Source organism: Salmo trutta, chromosome 39, assembly GCF_901001165.1.
Source record: "Salmo trutta chromosome 39, fSalTru1.1, whole genome shotgun sequence".
Taxonomy (NCBI): Eukaryota; Metazoa; Chordata; class Actinopteri; order Salmoniformes; family Salmonidae; genus Salmo; species Salmo trutta.
Window position 1 is genome coordinate 19,443,436 of NC_042995.1, and position 22,381 is coordinate 19,465,816.

Here is a 22,381-nt window from a genome sequence, read left to right on the forward strand (position 1 = left end):
CCTCTAATTCCCCCTCTCCTCTCCTCTCCTCCAATTCCCCCTCTCCTCTCCTCTCCTCCAATTCCCCTCTCCTCTCCTCTCCTCTAATTCCCCCTCTCCTCTCCTCTCCTCTAATTCCCCCTCTCCTCTCCTCTCCTCTAATTCCCCTCCTCTCCTCTCCTCTCTCAATTCCCCCTCCCTCTCCTCTAATTCCCCCTCTCCTCTCCTCTCCTCCAATTCCCCCTCTCCTCTCCTCTAATTCCCCCTCTCCTCTCCTCTCCTCTAATTCCCCCTCTCCTCTCCTCTCCTCCAATTCCCCCTCTCCTCTCCTCTCCTCTCCTCCAATTCCCCCTCTCCTCTCCTCTCCTCTCCTCCAATTCCCCCTCTCCTCTCCTCTCCTCCACTTCCCCCTCTCCTCTCCTCTCCTCTCCTCCAATTCCCCCCTCTCCTCTCCTCTCCTCCAATTCCCCCTCTCCTCTTCTCTCCTCCAATTCCCCCTCTCCTCTCCTCTCCTCTAATTCCCCCTCTCCTCTCCTCTCCTCTAATTCCCCCTCTCCTCTCCTCTCCTCCAATTCCCCCTCTCCTCTCCTCTCCTCTCCTCCAATTCCCCCTCTCCTCTCCTCTAATTCCCCCTCTCCTCTCCTCTCCTCTAATTCCCCCTCTCCTCTCCTCTCCTCCAATTCCCCCTCTCCTCTCCTCTCCTCTCCTCCAATTCCCCCTCTCCTCTCCTCTCCTCCACTTCCCCCTCTCCTCTCCTCTCCTCTCCTCCAATTCCCCCTCCCCTCTCCTCTCCTCCAATTCCCCCTCTCCTCTCCTCTCCTCCAATTCCCCCTCTCCTCTCCTCCAATTCCCCCTCTCAACTTGTGTGTTATGTTTACAAAGGTTTACCTGTTGTTACAGAGAATGGAACCAAAGGAGAGCACCAAGGACATGAAAAAGATATAAAAAAAATACAATTAGTTCATCAAAAGGCTTGGAGGAAAAATATTACATTCATATCATCAAATGTGACTCTGTTTTCTAACCGCCTCAATGGGTTGATGATGAAACAGACCGCATGTATCCGTCTCCGTTTCCACGAACAATAAAGTTGTATGTTGTGCTTTGTATCGAAGGATGATGTATCACAGGCCGCTATGTTAAACAGACATAGATCACAGCAACTCTCCCATGTCTCCATGGACACACATGTACCTCATTAACTAGCGTCTTTGGTCAGACCACAATGGCCTTTCCTCCTTACATTGGGCTAAATACATGTGGTAATACATTACTTGCCCAAGTCTAAATCACTTGGACAGACATCACATAAGGCAGAGGATCGCATGACTACTCTACTGGATGGGATGGTCTCATAAGAAACAGCTAGCGGTTATTGTTTTAAACCCTTATTATACCAGGTAAGTTGACTGAGAACACATTCTCATTTACAGCAACGACCTGGGGAATAGTTACAGGGGAGAGGAATGAGCCAATTGTAAGCTAGGGAGGATTAGGTGGCCATGATGGTATGAGGGCCAGATTGGGAATTTAGCTAGGACACCGGGGTTAACACCCCTACTCTTTCGATAAGTGCCATGGGATCTTTAGTGACCACAGAGAGTCAGGACACCCAATTAACATCCCATCAGAAAGACAGCACCCTACACAGGGCAATGTCCCCAATCACTGCCCTGGGGCATTGGGATATATATTTTTATACCGGAGGTAAGGGTGCCTCCTACTGGCCCTCCAACACCACTTCCAGCAGCATCTGGTCTCCCATCCAGGGACCGACCCTGCTTAGTAAGCCAGCAGTGGGATGTAGGGTGGTATGCTGCTGGTTTTCTATTCATTCAGCACTTCAGAAACAGAGGAAAATAAAAGAAGAGGACTCTACACAGTGAGGAAACTACTTAGATTTTAAAATGAAATAAAACCCCGGCGAGCAGCGAGCGCACATCTGGAAGTGCACGACTACTCTGACACAGCCTTGCCTCCATAGTCAAGTCTGTGCCAAAAAGTCATGTTTGTTTTTGCTTGGAGGGAAGAAGCGAGAGAGGCAGAGAGAGAAAGTGAGAAAGAAGTGAAGAGAGAAGAGGGTTGAGGTGAGGTGAGAAGGAAGGAAGAATGAAAGAGAGTAATAGAGGAGCCAGACTACAGATTTTTCCTTGCACGCAGGGTCTAGGGAAGTAGTGTATACAATGTGCAGTCAGAGATAAAGGAACCAATGGGTTGGGGGACGATGCACTCACAACACAGCCAGAGAAAAGTATCCTGACTGCCCCTGCCTCCATCCTCCTTCCCTCGCCCTCTTCATTTCTGATTGTTTATTTCACTTTTGCTTATTATCTATTTCACTTACTTTGGCAATGTAAACATATATTTCCCATGCCAATAAAGCCCTTTGAATTGAGAGAGAGAGAGAGAGAGAGAGAGAGAGAGAGAGAGAGAGAGAGAGAGAGAGAGAGAGAGAGAGAGAGAGAGAGCAACAGGCGCACTCTCCACCAGTCCAACGCCTGATCCATATCTACGGGCGCCTTTGTGTCACTGAACTGTTTGTTTTTGCTCTGAGTTTTGCATACAGTAAGTGACTGGGGAGAAAACAAACCATACGTTATGGATGTGACTGATTGACTGTGTTCCAAGAGCACGGGTAGAGAGAACCACACCAGTTTCATTTCACCAGGAACTGCTACACATTGCACAAAACATTTTAGTCATTTAGCAGACACTCTTATCCAGAGCGACTTACAGTAGTGAATGCATACATTTCATATCATACATTTTTTTTTCTGTGCTGGCCCTTGTGGGAATCGAACCCACAACCCTGGCATTGCAAACACCATGCTCTACCAACTGAGCTACAGGGAAGGAAAAAGAGAACCTATTTTTACTATATGCACACGTAGCGTAAGTACAAAGCTAGACATACTGTAAATGTATGCTAACCAAGTGAACAGTATGCTAACCAATCCATGAATTACATACAGTATGTTAAACAACATGTCATCTGCATAATAACAACTATTCACGCCATTTTAGACGTACAGTCAAATGTATTCAAGGACTAGTCCGCAATCTATTTCCTGTTGCTTCAAGAATGCAACGCATAACACATTCCCAAAATGTTTTATTTGGTATTTCTAAATTGCTCTCCCTAAAAATAATCACGAGTCTAAATGTGTTTCTACTCTGGCTTACAATTGTGGAACAGCTGTTCATGTATTGATTCAAGACGATTCAGTCTCTCTCAGCTGCCGCATGAATTAGCAGTAAATAAAAAGACAGAGATACATCCAAAATGTCACCCTATTCCCTATATAGTACACTACTTTTGACCAGGGCCCATAGGGGACGCAAACGGAATGTAATTAACACCAGCAATAAGCTTCACTCTGTTGCAAGAGGAGCACAGGGGTTGATATCTCATGTCCTGTAGTAATACGGAACAGAGAACGAGGGAGGAGAGGAGGATGGGAGGTAGAGAAGGAGATGCTGCTTATTTCTGGCCCCAGTTTTGTCTTTTAACTTTTAATGATTCCATGCCTTGCATTTCTTCTCTGGCAGCACAGGGTATCCTGTTTACATACTTGGGGCCGTACTTGAAAGTGGGGCCCTGCGCCTTCCCCGCACAGACATGTTGGAGAACTGCTCGCACTAGCCCTTCTCTGCGCCCGCCCGCCGGCCCGCCGCAGGCAAAAACGAAACAAAATGGAGGGTTTGTGTAATCGCTACATAATGGAGCGAAGCACCGTTAAACCCGTCCGGTCTGGTTACAGTAGGATAGGCTAGACTTGACCGTAAGGCACATGTTCACAGCGTTTGTCTTTGTTCAACAGATCATATCATTTAGAGAGAATCAAATATCCTGTATGTAGGAAGTCTCAATCAATGCAGGAAATGAAGACGTGTACATTATTGCTGAGTCACTATAGCCCAATAGTCATGAGCCTTCTTAGACAATCTAGTCATTTAGCAGATGCTCTTATCCAGAGCAACTTTTTCATACTGGTCCCCCACGGGAATTGATCCCACAACCTTGGTGTTACAAGAGCCATGCTCTACTAACTGAACTATACCGTACCACAGACAATTGGTGTTCACCACTGGGGTGAGAGAGAGGTTGAGATGAGGTTATGGTTGTTGGTTAGGATTTAAGGTTTGGGTTTTGGTTTAGCCTGGTTAATGGTTAACCTTGAGTGGTTATGCAGAAATACACACACACACACACTAATGCCATGTCTGCAGGCCGACCTGGGCATGGCTTTGGCTGCTTATGTGGCATTACATCTTCATGTACCACTCATGTACCACTCATTCTTGTCCAACTTGTCGTAGCCCTTTACACTCTTACCCGTATAAGGGTTGAAAATCGCCGATTTGGGTACTGATAAGCACTTAAATTGGAACGCAGTGGCTGCACAGTAACATGCTATACATGACATCGCAGCTCTGTGCTTCACAGCGCCGTATGAGCTTTGACTGAACTTGAGCACAGCACGTGACAGGAAGTTGCCCCCATGCCTCCTGCTAATTGGGCAACATTTGCAAATGTTTTGCTCTCTGAGTGAGGGAAATGCTGTGAATTAAAGAGGACTCAATGTATTTTAAAAGATGAGACGTTGAGGATTATAATAAATAGCGCTTTGATGTCACACAAGTGAACCAAACATCAGTTCAAATGTGAACATCACATGCCATATCATAAAACTCATGAGAACAATTTCCCCATAACCTCCAAACTAGTCCCTTGTAATTGGTACCACGCTTATGGATTTTTCTTTTGTAAGAAAAGTTTCAATTTAGCCCTATCCATATAGGCCAATTCTCACAAGAGTAAAGGGTTAAACGTGTCTGTTTTATCTTCATATCAAAAGACAAAGAAAAGGATTCATTATCTCCAATAAACTAAAACACAGATCTGAGCTACGTCCAAAATGACACAGTGTAGTGCACTATGTGGGGAATAAGGTGCCATTTGAACCGCGGAAATAAAATCGGATATGCATCTGGGTAATGCAATGGTCTCGTTATAGGAGGTGTCCTGAGTAATCGTTTGGATCCCCACATCATCCTGTAACCACAGCCAGCGGATGCCTGCACCAATCAACAGGGGCTAAAGTAACTGAGTAATAAAATGTTGGTGACAGTTTGTCTCAACGTCAAGGCCAGCCAACCAGGCCCATGGACACTCCTGCCTCAATCTCTGCCACTGGATCTGACCTTCCAGACCCCATGTCATTTGACAGGTGGTGGCGGTGGTACAAGAGTGCGTCAAGCCGAGCGACGAGGCAGCAGCTAAAATAAGACCTGTAATATCTCTCTCTCTCTCTCTCTCTCTCTCTCTCGCCCTCCCTGCCGCCACATCCCAGCAACACCAAGAGCCCATGCTGAAAAGGGGCTCCTGAATTTCTGACATCAACACCCTGTGTTGCACTGTGTGTGCGTGTTCTTGAGGTTCGCTGACAGACAAGGGCACCTCGTCTGTGTGTCCCCAGCGCTAATACAGGAGACCTTGAGAGGCAGAGAGAACTGATTGAGAGACACCCCCCCCCCCCCCCCCCCCCCCCCACCACCTCCTCGCCCCAGCCCCAGCCCCACTGACAGATCCCGGGCCCTGCTCTCACACAAGCATGCCTCCCCTGGGGACCAAGAGGAAAGAGAGCCCTATCTCTTCCTGTGTGCCTCGCAACCCACAACACTGCGACACAGTACGACTATGAGAGTTTGCGGAAGACAGGAAGAGAAGAGTGGAGAGCGGACATGACCGGGTGTCCAGAGTGATTCTGCTGTCTGAGCAGGGAGGAAGCGATGGCCAGAGCCTCTCTCTGGAAGAACAGATATTCTACGTATCTGTCCGTCACTTCTTACATTGCACATATTGTAGCTGCTGGAGTTATTTTCTCTACTTCAAGTTTGCCTCAAGTTTGCTTGCTTTACACAACTCTTGCCAGGGGAAATGTTGTTTTCAGTTCAAGTTCAACATTTCTGCTTTTTAAAAGAGATATAGCGCTGTAACAAGGGCCAGGTAAGCGCAATAAGTTTACACAAGCTTGGTAGTGAAATATAAACTATTATCTTTGCCCAACAAGCCCATACTGTCTTATTTCCCCATGAATTATGACTTTGATTCCACAGATTAAGGATATGTTGGGAAACAGCTATCACACTCCACTGGGGAATTCTGTAATCTGCTCCAACAAGTCTTTCAGTGTTTAGTGTGTTGACTTCGAAGATGCAATTCATGCCAAGCAGAAGAGGGCGAAAGAGGTGCAAACATTTGATAAGGGAGAGAAAGAAAAGAGAGAGAAAAAGAGAGAGCAATAATGGAGGAGAGGGAGAGGGAGAAAAGGGAGTGAGCAAAAGAGAGTGATATAAACAAAGAGAGTGAGAGAGAGAGAGAGAGAGAGGCATAGATTAGAGAGAGGCGTAGATTAGAGAGAGGTGTAGAATAAACAATGGATTCTGACAAGACATGCAGGCTGGTTTGTTCTGTTTTACTTCTTACCTTCCTTCCCGATCTCCACTTCTCCACCTCTTTATTCTAAGAACCCACGTGGGGCTCTGCCTATGTAAACGTTCATTCATGACTCTGGGGGAGGGGAATGCCTGCCAGTAATTTTCCACCGCCATGATGTCAGGTGAGCTCGAAGTGTATGTGCAGTCTGGTGCAACATGTTTCATGGTCTGTGCCATGACAGTGGGTGAAATTGTTCCGTCATTATGTGTCAGTGGAAGAACATACATGAGTTTCAGAAGGAAGTCTTCATGGAAGAAACCGAGAAAACGTTTCTCAGAAACAGAAAATCCGAAGAGGCAAACACTTCTCATTAAAAAAAAGAAGTTGAGTCAAGAATAGGGCTGTTGTGGTGACCGTATTACCGCCACACCAGAGGTCACGAGCCATGAAGGCAGTCAAATTGCACGTGACCGTTTAGTCGCGGTAATTAGGCTTCTCCAAGCTCTGATGCTGCTGATGGTCATTAGTAGCCTACCAAACTTGCTAACTACCTGGTACTCAGTACTCTACTGTCCCTCTAATCCAGGGCTGCCCAACCTTCTTCCTGGAGATCTACTGTCCTGTGGCTTTTCAGTCCAACCCTATTTAACACACCTGATTCTACTAATTAGCTGCTCAACAAGACCTTAACTAGCTGAATCAGATATGCTAAATTAGGGTTGGACTGAAAACCTACAGGACATTAGATCTCCAAGAAGAGGGTTGGGCAGCCCTGCTCTAATCAATCTGACATCAATGCAAATGTTGCGCAACATTTCTATAGGCTATGCAATTGCGCGAGAAAACAGTGATGGCCTCTACTAAAAAGAGGAGGATCCCATCAGCTTCTCTAGGCTTGGCCTACTATATTTATTTATTAACTTTCCTAATATAGAGCACATTGTTTATCTTTACAACAGGAGTATAGCCTACATGGCTGGCATGAAAATGAACCAGGGGAAAAGCATCCTCCATTCGCTATTTAAGTGCATAGATGACATGTACTTTTCACCGCTGCCCCTGTTTCGAGACAGATGCATGATAATGGTCCATTCTAAATCAAAACAAATGTCACACATATATTATTTAGTATATGTAAAAATGACATTAAATCAAGAACAGTCTGATGGGTGACAATACTTGACTGTTACTTGTGAATTATATATTATCACTTGTGTATGATGCCCAGCACTAAAAAAACTCTCTTTTTTTAAACTTTTTCTAATCATAGTCGCACACCTCATGTAGCCTAGCCCATAGACCTATAGGTTTTGATAAGGTTGGTATCACAACTAAAGTGGCCAAACAACTTCTTAAAATTAAGCACATTAATCCGCTCATGGAAACATATTTTTCCTCCCAGAAACACTAGATCATTGCTGCTCTTATGAATCATCATGGCAGGTATGTACCTGATGCACGTTCTTATTCAACAGTCTTCTGCACAGGAACACACTCAGCTGTTCGTACAAACTCAGGGAAGTGGACTGTTGGAAATGGATATTCCCTTCCTGAGTCATGTTATCACCTGAAGGATACAATTAGAACTGCAGCTAACTAAACATCACAGCCCAGTCCTATCCAGACTTGTCCAGCCCAGCCCTGAACAACGATGACCATCCAAGATCCTGCATCTAATCCCCGTCTCTCCCCAGCAGCCGGAAGGAGCAGGCAAAGAGCCAGCGCTAGATCAGAGCCAGGGGTGAAGAGCTGGAGCGGAGGTTAGCGGGCACCTTGCTGCTCTGAGACACCAAGCATCAAGCCACAGTGAGGCATTCCTATTCGGCCTGACTTCCTATGATCCACTCAGTCTGAACAAAGAGAGCTTCCTGTTTACATAAAGGAGATCACTCAACATGCTCACCGGGTTTCCCCAGATAAATGACCGAGGAGCACACACACACAGCGTGTTTTACTATCCTTGTGGGGACCTAAAATGTATTTCCATTCAAAATCCTATTTTCAATAACCCTAAAACGAACCCTTACACTAATTCTTTAAAAAATACATGTTTTTTAAACTTTTACCCCTTTTTCTCCCCAACTGGTAGTTACGGTCTTTTCCCATCTCTGCAACTCCCCTACGGACTTGGGAGAGGTGAAGGTTGAGAGCCATGCATCCTCCAAAACACGAGCCTGCCAAGCCGCACTGCTTGCCTAACCCAGAAGCCAGCCACACCAACGTGTCAGAGGAAACACTGTCCAACTGGTGACCGAAGTCGGCTTGCAGGCACCCGGCCCTCCACAAAGAGTTGCTAGAGCGCGACGGGACAAGGAAATCCCAGCCAGCCAAACTCTCCCCTAACACGGACGATGCTGAGCCAATTGTGAGCTGCCTCATGGGTCTCCCGGTCAGCAGTGACACAGCCTGGGATCAAACCCCGGGCTGTAGTGACACCTCAAGCACTGTAACTCAACCACTGCGCCACTCGGGAGGCCCCGTTATACTAATTCTAACCCTGAACCTAACCCCTGAGCTTAAAACGCTATAGTGTTCTTTGAAATAATACTTTTTCCGTATTCTAATGTTACCCGACACCTTCATAAACAACCAAAGGAGTATTCTTACAATAACATATAAGAAATGTATTTATTAGACTGTAGGAATGTTGGAGTCAAAATTACTAGTTTTGGCATGAAGTAGGGGTCCCTCAAGATGTTTCTAGTGTTAAGTCGCACCGTTCTCATGACACAGTGTAGAAGGAGAACTCTATTATACATCCCGTATGTATTCTCTAGAAGACGTTTCATTCAATGAAAATAAAGGAATCGTTTTTTCCCCCCTCCTTGACTATCTCTTCTGTTGTGGGGTTGTTAGTATCGGCGTGTGTGACTTAGTGACAGCTGAATAACACTGGATGTTAATAAAAAAAGGGCCGAAAACATAACAGCTGTCCTTCAGAGAGATGAAGTTTCTCTCCGTTTCCTTTCCTCTTGCCAAAAGTTGAACTCATGCATCAGAAACGAGAAGCGATGATTCACAACCCCTAATTATCTCTGTTCCCATCAATCTCGATCGGATTTCTCAATAATAAGGAAGAGCATCAAATGCATTACTTAGCCAAATCTGCTGGGTAGGATGAGGGGCATAGGTCTGCAAAAGAGAACAAAGCAATAGGAAGCTAAAGTGCCCTATTTCCTGCTGCTCTTTTCTTGTTATTATCATGCAGCCACTTCTGTTGTTTCTCAGTGAAAAACAGGAGTAGCCTACAGAAGGAGGAGTAGGCCTACAGAAAGAAACAGGGGTAGGCCTACAGAAAGAGTAGTAGACCTACAGAAAGAAACAGGAGTAGCCTACAGAAAGAAACAGGAGTAGGCCTACAGAAAGAAACAGGAGTAGGCCTACAGAAAGAAACAGGAGTAGCCTACAGAAAGAAACAGGAGTAGGCCTACAGAAAGAAACAGGAGTAGGCCTACAGAAAGAAACAGGAGTAGGCCTACAGAAAGAGTAGTAGACCTACAGAAAGAAACAGGAGTAGCCTACAGAAAGAAACAGGAGTAGGCCTACAGAAAGAAACAGGGGTAGGCCTACAGAAAGAGTAGTAGACCTACAGAAAGAAACAGGAGTAGCCTACAGAAAGAGGAGTAGGCCTACAGAAAGAAACAGGGGTAGGCCTACAGAAAGAGTAGTAGACCTACAGAAAGAAACAGGAGTAGGCCTACAGAAAGAAACAGGAGTAGGCCTACAGAAAGAAACAGGAGTAGGCCTACAGAAAGAAACAGGGGTAGTTCTACAGAAAGAGTAGTAGACCTACAGAAAGAAACAGGAGTAGGCCTACAGAAAGAGTAGTAGACCTACAGAAAGAAACAGGAGTAGGCCTACAGAAAGAAACAGGAGTAGGCCTACAGAAAGAGTAGTAGACCTACAGAAAGAAACAGGAGTAGCCTACAGAAAGAAACAGGAGTAGGCCTACAGAAAGAAACAGGGGTAGGCCTACAGAAAGAGTAGTAGACCTACAGAAAGAAACAGGAGTAGCCTACAGAAAGAGGAGTAGGCCTACAGAAAGAAACAGGGGTAGGCCTACAGAAAGAGTAGTAGACCTACAGAAAGAAACAGGAGTAGGCCTACAGAAAGAAACAGGAGTAGGCCTACAGAAAGAAACAGGAGTAGGCCTACAGAAAGAAACAGGGGTAGTTCTACAGAAAGAGTAGTAGACCTACAGAAAGAAACAGGAGTAGGCCTACAGAAAGAAACAGGAGTAGGCCTACAGAAAGAGTAGTAGACCTACAGAAAGAAACAGGAGTAGGCCTACAGAAAGAAACAGGAGTAGCCTACAGAAAGAGGAGTAGGCCTACAGAAAGAAACAGGAGTAGGACTACAGAAAGAGGAGTAGGCCCACAGAAAGAAACAAGAGTAGGCCTACAGAAAGAAACAGGAGTAGCAGTACATAAAATAAATAGGAGTAGGCCTACAGAAAGAAACAGGAGTTGGCCTAGAGAAAGAGGAGTAGGCCTACAGAAAGAGGAGTAGGCCTACAGAAAGAAACAAGAGTAGACCTACAGAAAGAGGAGTAGGCCTACAGAAAGAAACAAGAGTAGGCCTACAGAAAGAAACAGGAGTCGCAGTACATAAAATAAATAGGAGTAGGTCTACAGAAAGAAACAGGAGTAGGCTTACATAAAGAAATAGGAGTAGGCCTACAGAAATAAATAGGAGTAGGCATACAGAAATAAACAGGAGTAGACCTACAGAAAGAAACAGGAGTAGGCATACAGAAAGAAATAGGAGTATCCCTATAGAAATAAACATGAGTAGGTCTACAGAAAGAAACAGGAGTAAGCCTACAGAAAGAAACAGGAGTAAGTCTACAGAAAGAAATAGGAGTAGGCCTACAGAAAGAAATAGGAGTAGGTCTACAGAAAGAAATAGGAGTAGGTCTACAGAAAGAAATAGGAGTAGGTCTACAGAAAGTAATAGGAGTAGACTTACATAAAGAAATAGGAGTGGGTCTACAGAAAGAAATAGGAGTAGGTCTACAGAAAGAAATAGGAGTAGGTCTACAGAAAGAAACAGGAGTAGATCTACAAGTCTCTTTGGGGCCATTCATTCATTTGTCTCTGTCGTCTCATCATGGCTCGCTCCATGAGAACCCCTTTCGACTTTCACTCTCAACTGACCACTCTTTTTCAACTAGTGTGGGAGCTATTACGAAAGACCCTTTTTCTTATACTTACTTTTCAAATTACAATAGCAACGTTGGACATTGTCTTCTCCAAGCATTGATTTGCCTGGTCCTATTTGTTTTCTATCCATTGTATTCTTCCATAGAGAGAAAGTTATACGGCTTCTCCATTGTTGATATGAAAAAAAGAAGCAGTTTGTTTCAGAGGGAGGCAGAACATCAATATTTGTTTTGGCTGGAGTCATTCAGTGTAACGTAATGGTACGTGTCCATAATGGCACCCTATTCCCTCCATAGTGCACTAAGGGCTTGAGCGAAAAGGGCTTGAGCTCTACGAGGAACATGAGATTGAAAGCTGTAGGTCATTAGGGCCAGTCTCAACATGTCCTGCATGGTGACCATTAACCTGGCCTGATTGAGACAGCCTTACTCGACTGCTGTTGATATCTGTCTGACCTTATGACCCCTGTGGTCATCCTGTGATTGGTTGTACGAACCACTCAACCTATGTGATTGGTTCAATGCACACCTTAACCCTAACAGTAACTCTTCCCTTACTCATCTCTGACCACCTTTTACTCAAAAATGTAATATGTGGATATTGTAGCAATCAATGCCGTACAATGCATAAGTCTTTATTTTGAGCATTTTAAGATAGACATTTCTTGTCAAATTCAATCCCAAATATGGGTAGAGACCCCAGTGATATTTTAGTTCAAATACAGTACAGGGCTAGTGTTTCAGTGCTAGCTAGCAGTTGGTATAACTGGAGGAATCTGCTGGGTTTGTGATACGGTTTAGTTGGCATGTGGCAGATTCCTCAGTCTTAGCACTTCGCCTGCAATGTAACTTGATCATAACTCAAACACAGGACCTCGACACCATCTGGAAAGTAGAGGAGCTCACTCTAACCAGACATAGATATTGTACATGTACCAACTGTTTGGCCTTGTGTTTGATAGCCATTACAGAGAGGGCGCTGCTCAATAAGTTGGAACTTCAAATTGTAAAAAACGTCAGGGATGGAGCCTGTTCACCCTGTGCCCAATCTAAGCAAGCCAGCGAGATGATCAAGATGGTCATGAAGCAACACTGGAGTAAATTACAGAGAACATGGTCTGTGGCAGCCACTGAACTGCACTCCTGTACGAAGCTAGATTTTTCCAGGTCCACCCAACCCACCCAACGCAGGACTCCATCTTAGCCATCTCAGCTAGCATAGGGCCATGACTATTGGCTTGCCCTCTGAAGCACAAACCCAGTCAAAACACAGCAGCAAGCGGCTAGCTGCTCAAGTAGGAACATGCCCAAGCACCCGCTGAAGACCCCCTGTGCCCCAAGAAAACGGAGAGAAGAAAACGGAGAGAAGAAAACGCCTAGAGTTGAAGAAAAAAAAAGGAAAAAAGCACGTTGTTAAAGTCTGGCTTTTATGGCTTATGTGCCTTTTTTTGTTTGTTTACTCATTGTGTACTGATCTGTAAATCATAAGCCGGTCTTGACATCATTGTGTTAAATGGGTGGTAGTTGGTAATATCACTGTGGTTAAATAATCACCATTGTTGTTATTCTTATTGCGGTGCCCCCGGGGACATTCCTACGGCACTATAACTATGTGTCATAGTGAAAGAACTAATGTTGACTAGTCTGGTTCTTCAAAAACAGATTTCAACTGTGACAGAGTGACTCATGTTTTAGTCAGGTTGTGACATTATAGGCTCATAAACCACTATGTTGTTGGTGCATCTTACTGTTGCCTGAATCGGTTATAGAAATCCCACAATAATGCTTCACGTATTGGTCTGCTTTCATACTTTGCTCAGTAAAGAACGGGTCGAGGGGGTGAGTGGAAGGAAAAAGGGTGAGAAAATGAATGAGAAAGAGAGAGGCAGGAGGGAGTAACAGAGACAGTACTAGTCATCTAAGGTAAAACTCAGCACAGACTCAACAAAACTAGACTAGCAGTGACTGTTATCCCTCTCAAACAGGTATTTGAACTAAAGCTTTGTATAGACCGTACTTGTTCTTGGTCTTGGTCGCCCAAACTCGCCCCCCCCCATGGGTGCATGTTTTGGAGTTTGAGAAACCCTGGTGTCTAGGTAGTCAACAACAACATGTCAAAACCTTGAGCCTGCCAGAGCCTGTGAGATTGTTCTGGGAGGTCAAGGGTTTAGAGGTCACTGCTAATGGTGACAGGGAACATTCCTCTCTGTCTCTGTGACTTCTCACTCCATTTCATCGTGTTATGTCCTGGAGCAGTGTGTGTGTGTGTGTGTGTGTGTGTGTGTGTGTGTGTGTGTGTGTGTGTGTGTGTGTGTGTGTGTGTGTGTGTGTGTGTGTGTGTGTGTGTGTGTGTGTGCGCGAGTGTGTGTGTGCGCGTAGCCCTCAATGTGTCTACAATGTCAAACATTACCCAGCTGAACATGTCCAGACACCATCCTGCTCACTAACCCCACTTACTCACTGTAGTTACAATGGCGTCACATAGACAGACGAGAAGAATGGCAATAACAATGCAAATGGACCTGGTGTGTGATCATGCACGTTACAAATCGCATCCACCCTTCAGGCAGCTATTTATGACTGGATGACTTCAAAATCCACAAAGGGATACAAGGTCAATGTTGAGATGACACGTGCATTACAGTCATTTGAGTGTATGAACACCTAAACACATATTTCTCTAACCCTGGGTCTGTGACATCATAACTGTGTGAATACTGAATCTGTGCCATGATTTCGCTCTGTACCGATTAAGAAAAGCTGCATTATCCAAATATTGGTCAATGATGTTCTGTTTGGTTTTAGGATTAAGCGTTTAGCGTGTGTTTAGTCTCAGCGGGAACATTTGTTTCTCAGCAAAAAGGCAGCCCAGTCACTCTACTTTTTGTTTGACCTGCACATGCACTAACGTTGAATCCAACCCTGTGTTGTATCTACGTCACCGACAGTAACACCCACAACACTCAAGTCTCACTCTGTCAACACTTCGTAACAAACAAGAGCAACTGAAAGAGATCCATTCAAAGAAGATTTCAGTTCAGAATAATAACAAATAAGACCAAATGTATGTCACACAGGAAGTGAAATGAAGCACAGTTGCCATAGTCCATCCTTATTACAACCTCAGTACAACCTCAGTATAACCGTACCATGACCCCAGGAGAATGTGAGATTGGTTAGCATGGAAGGGGTCAAAGGTGACTGTCTCAGTAGCTTGTTTATCATGTTTTACAGCCTGCGTCTGTTGGGGCATGCTAGCGACCCGACCTGCACTCCTCCCTATTCCCCAAAGCAAAATCCTAACGCTGGAAAAACATCTGGGAAAGCCATGGAAGGTGGTGGGGGAAGGGGTGTGAAATCACCACAGAGGCCCAAGACAGGATACAGCGAGGGGGGGATGGGAAGGGGTAGGGGTAATGGCATCACTAGTGGAGATAAAGTTGGGAGGCGTACATAATGGAGGAGTGTTCTTCCATCCTGTTTCCTAGGAACCCACAGGCTTTTGTTCTAGCCCAGCACCAACACAAATTCAACTGAAATACAAATGATCAGGCTCTTCATTATGAGTTGAATCTGACATGTCAGTAGTACTATGCTAGAACAGAAACCTGCACACCTTGCAGGTCCACAGGAACATGAAGAACACTACAGGTATATTTCAGTTATAATGGGACACGGCCTATTCATCGTTTCTTTAACACAGAGCTAGAACGTGACAGGGGTTAGGCCTACCAGTAATCTAGACGTCAGATCTGTCACTAGGCAAACACAGCTGACTCCGACAGCAGTCCCTCGTGTTGTGGTTGTGCAGCCAGCCAGCAATGTTCCAGAACTCCCCTCCCCAAACCTGCCCCTCCATCCCTCCGCGCCCAGCAGGCAGGCAGCCTCAGATCCCAGAGGTGATAAACAAGCTTCACAGAGACAAAGACCAGTGCTAAGCAGGGAGACAACGCACAGGGAGGAGGTGGAAAGATGGATGTGTGCGTTGTGGGTGTGTGTGTGTGTGCGTGGGTGTTGTGGGGTGGTTGACCGATGGAGCTCACACAAGCCTATCGTGACGGATAAAGGTAAAGCGGTGCTTCAGTATATTTTCTGTCGACAATCATGACTGTCTCCGAGTTACTTTCTGGATGAAATGTTGATCTTCATCAATGCAGACCACTGTTAGGAACCAAAGATCCAATGATCAGCATTACTGGCCCAATAGATCCCAGGATGCCTTCTCCCTGTCTGCTGACAGTAACACACACACACACACACACACACACACACACACACACACACACACACACACACACACACACACACACACACACACACACACACACACACACACACACACACACACACACACACACAGTATTTATCTCCCCCGGGTTTCTGCACTTTGCATGGGCCCCTCTGCTACAGAGTCTGTCTGTTGTCTCACCATAGAGTCACATGGATTCAGGGTGGTGATCTTTCAACTTCACTGACCCCAGTTCAGAGTCGTACAGTGTCAAACCTCCATTCCCACACTATCACTGACACTCACTGACACTCCCTTACTTCACAGTGTCAGTCAAGTCAAACACAGAGATAAGAACCACATGGTACGAAGAAGCCTTGAAAGACCACTGTCCATATTGCAGTAGTGAATGCATGGTGAGCTCAGCCACACAAATCTATTAACCTTCACTGTTATTCCCCCATGTGTAGACTTTGTTAATATGGGAATAATGTTGCAACTACAAGCTGTTTTGTGAGGTCATGCACCTTCTGATTCATTCTCAATCAGAAGATAGTTGAGAGATATCAAGTGTGGAAATGGTTGATTGACACTTCCACTCTGAACTGAGGTCACACACTAAAGATAACCACCATGGTCAGACAACAGATAGATTATGTAGCAGTGGGGCCCCTGCAGAGAGCAGACACCCAGGGGACATTAAAACACAGTACTTTCAGCAGACAGGGAGAGAAAGCAAACTGGGGTTTGGTGGGCCAGTAGGTTGACGATCATGGGGAAGGCACAATGTGCTGCTTATGTGGATCGCCGCGTGGGAGGCGTGGGAGGCGTGGGAGGCGTGGGACCCAACCCTTTTCTCATCAACCGCGACGCCTTACGGCTCGAGGCCGGCCTCCTTCCCGTCATCCTTTAGTGGTCTGTGATTGAGGCGAGGGGCAAGACAGAGCAGGTCCAACTTGAACCTCAGAGTACAGAGGTCTCTTTCTCCTGAGCCAAACATCCAGCCACTTCAACCCACTCTGAGCTCTCCATACATCTACATAGCTCAGGCCTGACCAAAGCGTATTATGGTCATAAATTAAAAGCGGGCAAGGGGAGTTGACCGCCACCGCATGTTTGAGGTTGACCAAAAATTGCATCATTGAGAAAATGTGTGTATAAAATATATAAGGCCCACTTTAAGTAGAGTTGAACTAGTTCTAGTATCTTTAATAGCAACTAATAATGGAAAAATGCTAATATATTGTATATGACAATCAATTTCCGGACCATTCCGTGCAAGCACAGTACACCACTCTACTTGGATCCTGTTGCATTTGTTTGGGGAGGGGGAGTTTGTGAACTACACACAGGCCGATGAGGAAGGAGTACGGGAGGGAACAGAAGAAGGAAAGGAGGGTAAGCGGTTGCACAGGAAGTAGAGTGTGGGTGGAGTTCAAGGCCTGACTTCCAACTCCCTCCACAAGCCCTCTCTGTCCTTCTGACCCTCTCTGTTGCTCCATAAGAGAAAGAGAGAGGGGGGATAGAGAGAGAGGGGGAGAAAGAGAGAGAGAGAGAGAGAGGATGAGGGAGAGAGGCTCTGCTGCCGCTCTTGCTGTTGTGTGTGTTGTTGTGGTGTCAAAAAAGGATGGAAACAAAACGGGATCTCCTAACCGCTTTGGGGCTTGCAGCTCATGACTACTCACACTGTGTACGGCCATCGCCCTGGCAACGTTTACTTAGTGACTCAATAAACGCATGTCTCCATTCATTACAATTAACACCTTTAGTTGCCAAGGAAGTTATGTCCAAAACATACACTATGCAAAAGGCCTTGTCTGATTTGCCTTTGTTGTTGTTGCAGAGTGTTTATAGCTAACAACTATGTCGGTGGATGCCCCAGACTAAAAATAAAAATAGTCTGTTCATTCGGAGTGTCTGTTAGCTCCCGTCATGGCCTGGCTTGCAACGAAGCCGCAGTCTGCTTCTAATTGATGCTATTTTGGACAGAGCAACGTGAGGAAACGTTGTGTGGGGCAGAAACACTAGCAGGACAGTACAATCCTGCCTGGTGTGCGTATGTGTGTGCGTGCGTGCGTGAGTGCGCGCGTGTGTGTGTGTGCAATGCTAGCTAACATCTCTGACCAAATGAACATCCTCTGCTGTTTTGGGAGTTAAGAGGGGTGCCGGAAAGTTAAGAGGAGCCAGGCGGTGGGGGGGACAAGGATGCGCGATGATATTTAGAACATGTGTTGCCGCTCGACAGGAAAAGGAAGCTTGCGTCTGGCCATATTTCTGTCTGTCCTCTACTCAACACTCGGCCTCAGAGACTCAAAGTGTAATTAACATGGCAACACAGATATAGACCGTTTCCTGAGAGAAATAGAGAGAGAGAGAGAGAGAGAGAGAGAGAGATGCAGAAAGAGACAGCGAGTGGAAGACTAGTAGTCAGAGTTGAGAAGCGAGGCGAATAGAAGGGAGAAAAAGAAGCCTCAAACCAAAAACTACAGATCTCAATCTAACAGTCTTCACCTCTGCCGTAAGAGCTAGCCACAATGTGACCTATGAGGCAGCTAAAGTGTTGGTTTATCTATGAGTCAGAGTATTTGACACTCACCATTGAAGAAGCTCTTGACCTTGAGGTATCCCACACTGAGCCGAAGCACAGACAGCTTGTCCAGCCTCGCACGCACATCCTCTGAGAACGGCAACAGCCCGGTCAACTTATCCAGCTCTCCGTTCAGCCGATCCCTGTGGCGCTTCGACGGGTTCGACTTGATGCCATCTGTAGGAGGGGGTTTAGGACTGAAAAAGACAGAAAAACAAGATAACGTTCAATGATGGGGGTTTGAAATTGATGCAGGGTTTTTTATGGTCCCCGTTTCAACCCGAGACCTTGGTCTTTCTATTACTGTTGAAAAGAGTCTTCTAAGATATGCTGGTGCTGAGAATTACAGACAAGAGTAGAAAGTCTGACAAGCAGCCCCGGTCTCTGCTACACAGCATGGTTTCTCTTGTAAAAAATATTTTGGTAAAGAAGAGAATGGAATAGTAGTGCACATCTTACATGGAATCCGATTGAATTTTATTGTAATGTGAAAATGCCTGATCAATTTAGTCCTTAATGAAGTTGGATCTACTCTATGATTTTAGCCGTGTGCTATTCGGGTTAGGGTATTCCCCTGTCCACTGTTGGGTTGCTGTCGAAGTGAATTCTGGCGCTAAAGAAGATTCTAAGGCTGCTGAAAATCATACATAGGGCCACTTCAGGAAATGAAATGTGATCCAGACCCAAAAACCTCCAAGAACAATTGTCTTTTAGAGAGATGTCTCAAGTTTGCAAACGCGCAAAATGGCTCCCTATTCCCTATAGCACGTGTCAAACTCAAGGCCAGAGGGCGATTTGAGTAAAGAAATATACAGTTGAAGTCGGACGTTTACATACACTAAGGCTGGAGTCATTAAAACTCATTTTTCAACCACTCCACAAATTTCTTGTTAACAAACTATAGTTTTGGCAAGTTGGTTAGGACATCTACTTTGTGCACAACACAAGTAATTTTTCCAACAATTGTTTACAGACAGATTATTTCACATACAATTCACTGTATCACAATTCCAGTGGGTCAGAAGTTGACTGCCTTTAAACAGCTTGGAAAATTCCAGAAAATCATGTCATGGCTTTAGAAGCTTCTGATAGGCTAATTGACATCATCTGAGTCAATTGGAGGTGTACCTGTGGATGTATTTCAAGGCCTAACTTCAAACTCAATGCCTCTTTGCTTGACATCATGGGAAAATCAAAAGAAATCAAGACCTCAGAAAAAAAATTGTAGACCTCCACAAGTTTGGTTCATCCTTGGGAGCAATTACCAAACACCTGAAGGTACCATGTTCATCTGTACAAACAATAGTACGCAAGTATAAACACCATGGGACCACGCAGCCGTCATACCGCTCAGGAAGGAGACGCGTTCTGTCTCCTAGAGATGAACGTACTTTGGTGCAATATGTGCAAATCAATCCCAGAACAACAGCAAAGAACCTTGTGAAGATGCTGGAGGAAACAGGTACAAAAGTATCTATATCCACAGTAAAACGATTCCTATATCGACATAACCTGAAAGGCCGCTCAGCAAGGAAGAAGCCACTGTTCCAAAACCGCCATAAAAAAGCCAGGCTTCGGTTTGCAGCTGGTCTGATGAAACAAAAATAGAACTGTTTGGCCATAATGACCATCGTTATGTTTGGAGGAAAAAGGGGGAGGCTTGCAAGCCGAAGAACACCATCCAAACCGTGAAGCACGGGGGTGGCAACATCATGTTGTGGGGGTGTTTTGCTGCAGGAGGGATTGGTGCACTTCACAAAATAGATGGCATCATGAGGAAGGGAAAATTATGTGGATATATTGAAGCAACATCTCAAGACATCAGTCAGGAAGTTAAAGCTTGGTTGCAAATGGGTCTTCCAAATGGACAATGACCCCAAGCATACTTCCAAAGTTGTGGCAAGATGGCTTAAGGACAACAAGGTCAAGGTATTGGAGTGGCCATCACAAAGCCCTGACCTCAATCCTATAGAAAATAGGTAGGAACTGAAAAAGTGTGTGCAAGCAAGGAGGCCTATAAACCTGACTCAGTTACACCAGCTCTGTCAGGAGGAATGGGCCAAAATTCACCCAACTTATTGTGGGAAGCTTGTGGAAGGATACCCGGAATGTTAAACAATTTAAAGGCAATGCTACCAAATACTAATTGAGTGTATGCAAACTTCTGACCCACGGGGAATGTGATGAAAGAAATAAAAGCTAAAATAAATCATTCTCTCTACTATTATTCTGACACTTCACATTCTTAAAATAAAGTAATGATCCTAACTGACCAAAGACAGGGAATTTTTACTAGGATTAAATGTCAGGAATTGTGAAAAACTGAGTTTAAATGTATTTGGCTAAGGTGTATGTAAACTGTATATACTGAACGAAAATATAAACGCAACATGCAACAACTTTGACGATTTTACTGAGCTACAGTTCATATAAGGAAATCAGTCAATTTAAATTAATTAATTAGGCCCTAATCTATGGATTTCACATGACTGGGCAAGAGCGCAGCCAATCAGAATTAGTTTTTCCCACAAAAGGGCTTTATTACAGACATAAATACTCCTCAGTTTCATCAGCTGTCCAGGTGTCTGGTCTCAGGCGATCCTGCAGGTGAAGAAGCCGGATATGGAGGTTCGGTGTTGGCATGGTTACACGTGGTCTGCGGTTGTAAGGCCGTTTGGACGTACTGCCAAATTTTTAAAAACGTTGGAGGCGACTTATGTTCGAGAAATTAACATGAAATTATCTGTTAACAGCTTTGGTGAACATTCCTGTAGTCAGCATGCCAATTGCACGCTCCCTCAAAACTTGAGACATCTGTGGCATTGTGTTGTGACAAAACTGCACATTTAAGTGGCCTTTTATTGTCCCCAGCACAAGGTGCACCTGTGTAATGATCCTGCGGTTTAATCAGCTTCTTGATATGCCACACTTGTCAGGTGGATGGATTATCTTGGCAAAGGAGAAATCCTCACCAACAGGGATATAAAACAAATTTGTGCACAGAATTTGAGAGAAAAAAGCTTTTTGTGCATATGGACAATTTCTGGGATCTTTTATTTCAGCTCATGAAACATGGCACATTATATGTTGCGTTTATATTTTTGCTCAGTATATACAGTATAGTCTCTTCACTCTGTCCAGCTAGCTAACAGTCGTCGAAACGAAAGCTTGACAGTCAATAAGCATCGAACATTCCAGAAAGCGATAGAGAACAAGTTTTTAGCAAATTTTGACGACAAGCTACATTTTAACTGCGGCCCGCCGGACCTCGGTGAAGATTGAATGTGGCCCACGTGGAACATTTGTTTGACATCCCGGCCCTATAGCATCAAAAGTAGTGAACTATAAGGAATACGGTGTCATTTCAGATACAAACAGAGACTCGGTCCCCTTTGATAGTTGAAGAGTAGCTGAAACAGATGTTTTTTTATTTATTTATTTATTTCACCTTTATTTAACCAGGTAGGCAAGTTGAGAACAAGTTCTCATTTACAATTGCGACCTGGCCAAGATAAAGCAAAGCAGTTCGACAACATACAACAACACAGAGTTACACATGGAGTAAACAACATACAGTCAATAATACAGTAGAAAAAAAATAAAAAAAATAAAAAAAATAAGACTATATACAATGTGAGCAAATGATGTGAGATAAGGGAGGTAAAAGCAAAAAAATGCCATGGTGGCAAAGTAAATAAAGTATAGCAAGAAAAACACTGTGATAGCAAGAAAAACACATGTGATTCTCAACCTCAAGTAAAGAACCAGGTCATTGGTGCAGTATGACATCATCCTGACTCCTCACAAATACAGGCCGCTGTGTCCCAGGTGTTTGTCTTAGAGTAAGTCTCACCAAGCACCTTTGGGTCACAGCTACTATACTCTCTCTGGCATATTCCTAGAAACGTACTTAACTCTCTTTGTAAACTGTCAAATAGCATAATTAATCCATTATAATGTTCAACTAACTACAAAAGGCCTTAA

At 44.8% G+C, this 22,381-nt stretch overlaps 1 protein-coding gene across 1 annotated transcript in view; it reads right to left on the reverse strand.

The window, feature by feature from the left end:
- Positions 1 to 22,381, reverse strand: part of LOC115179445 (aryl hydrocarbon receptor) — a 74,573-nt gene that overhangs the window by 47,004 nt on the left and 5,188 nt on the right. Inside the window, exon 2 of the mRNA XM_029740983.1 lies at positions 18,407 to 18,594. Coding sequence (XP_029596843.1) covers positions 18,407 to 18,594 — 188 coding nt within the window. The remainder of the gene's footprint in view (positions 1 to 18,406; positions 18,595 to 22,381) is intronic.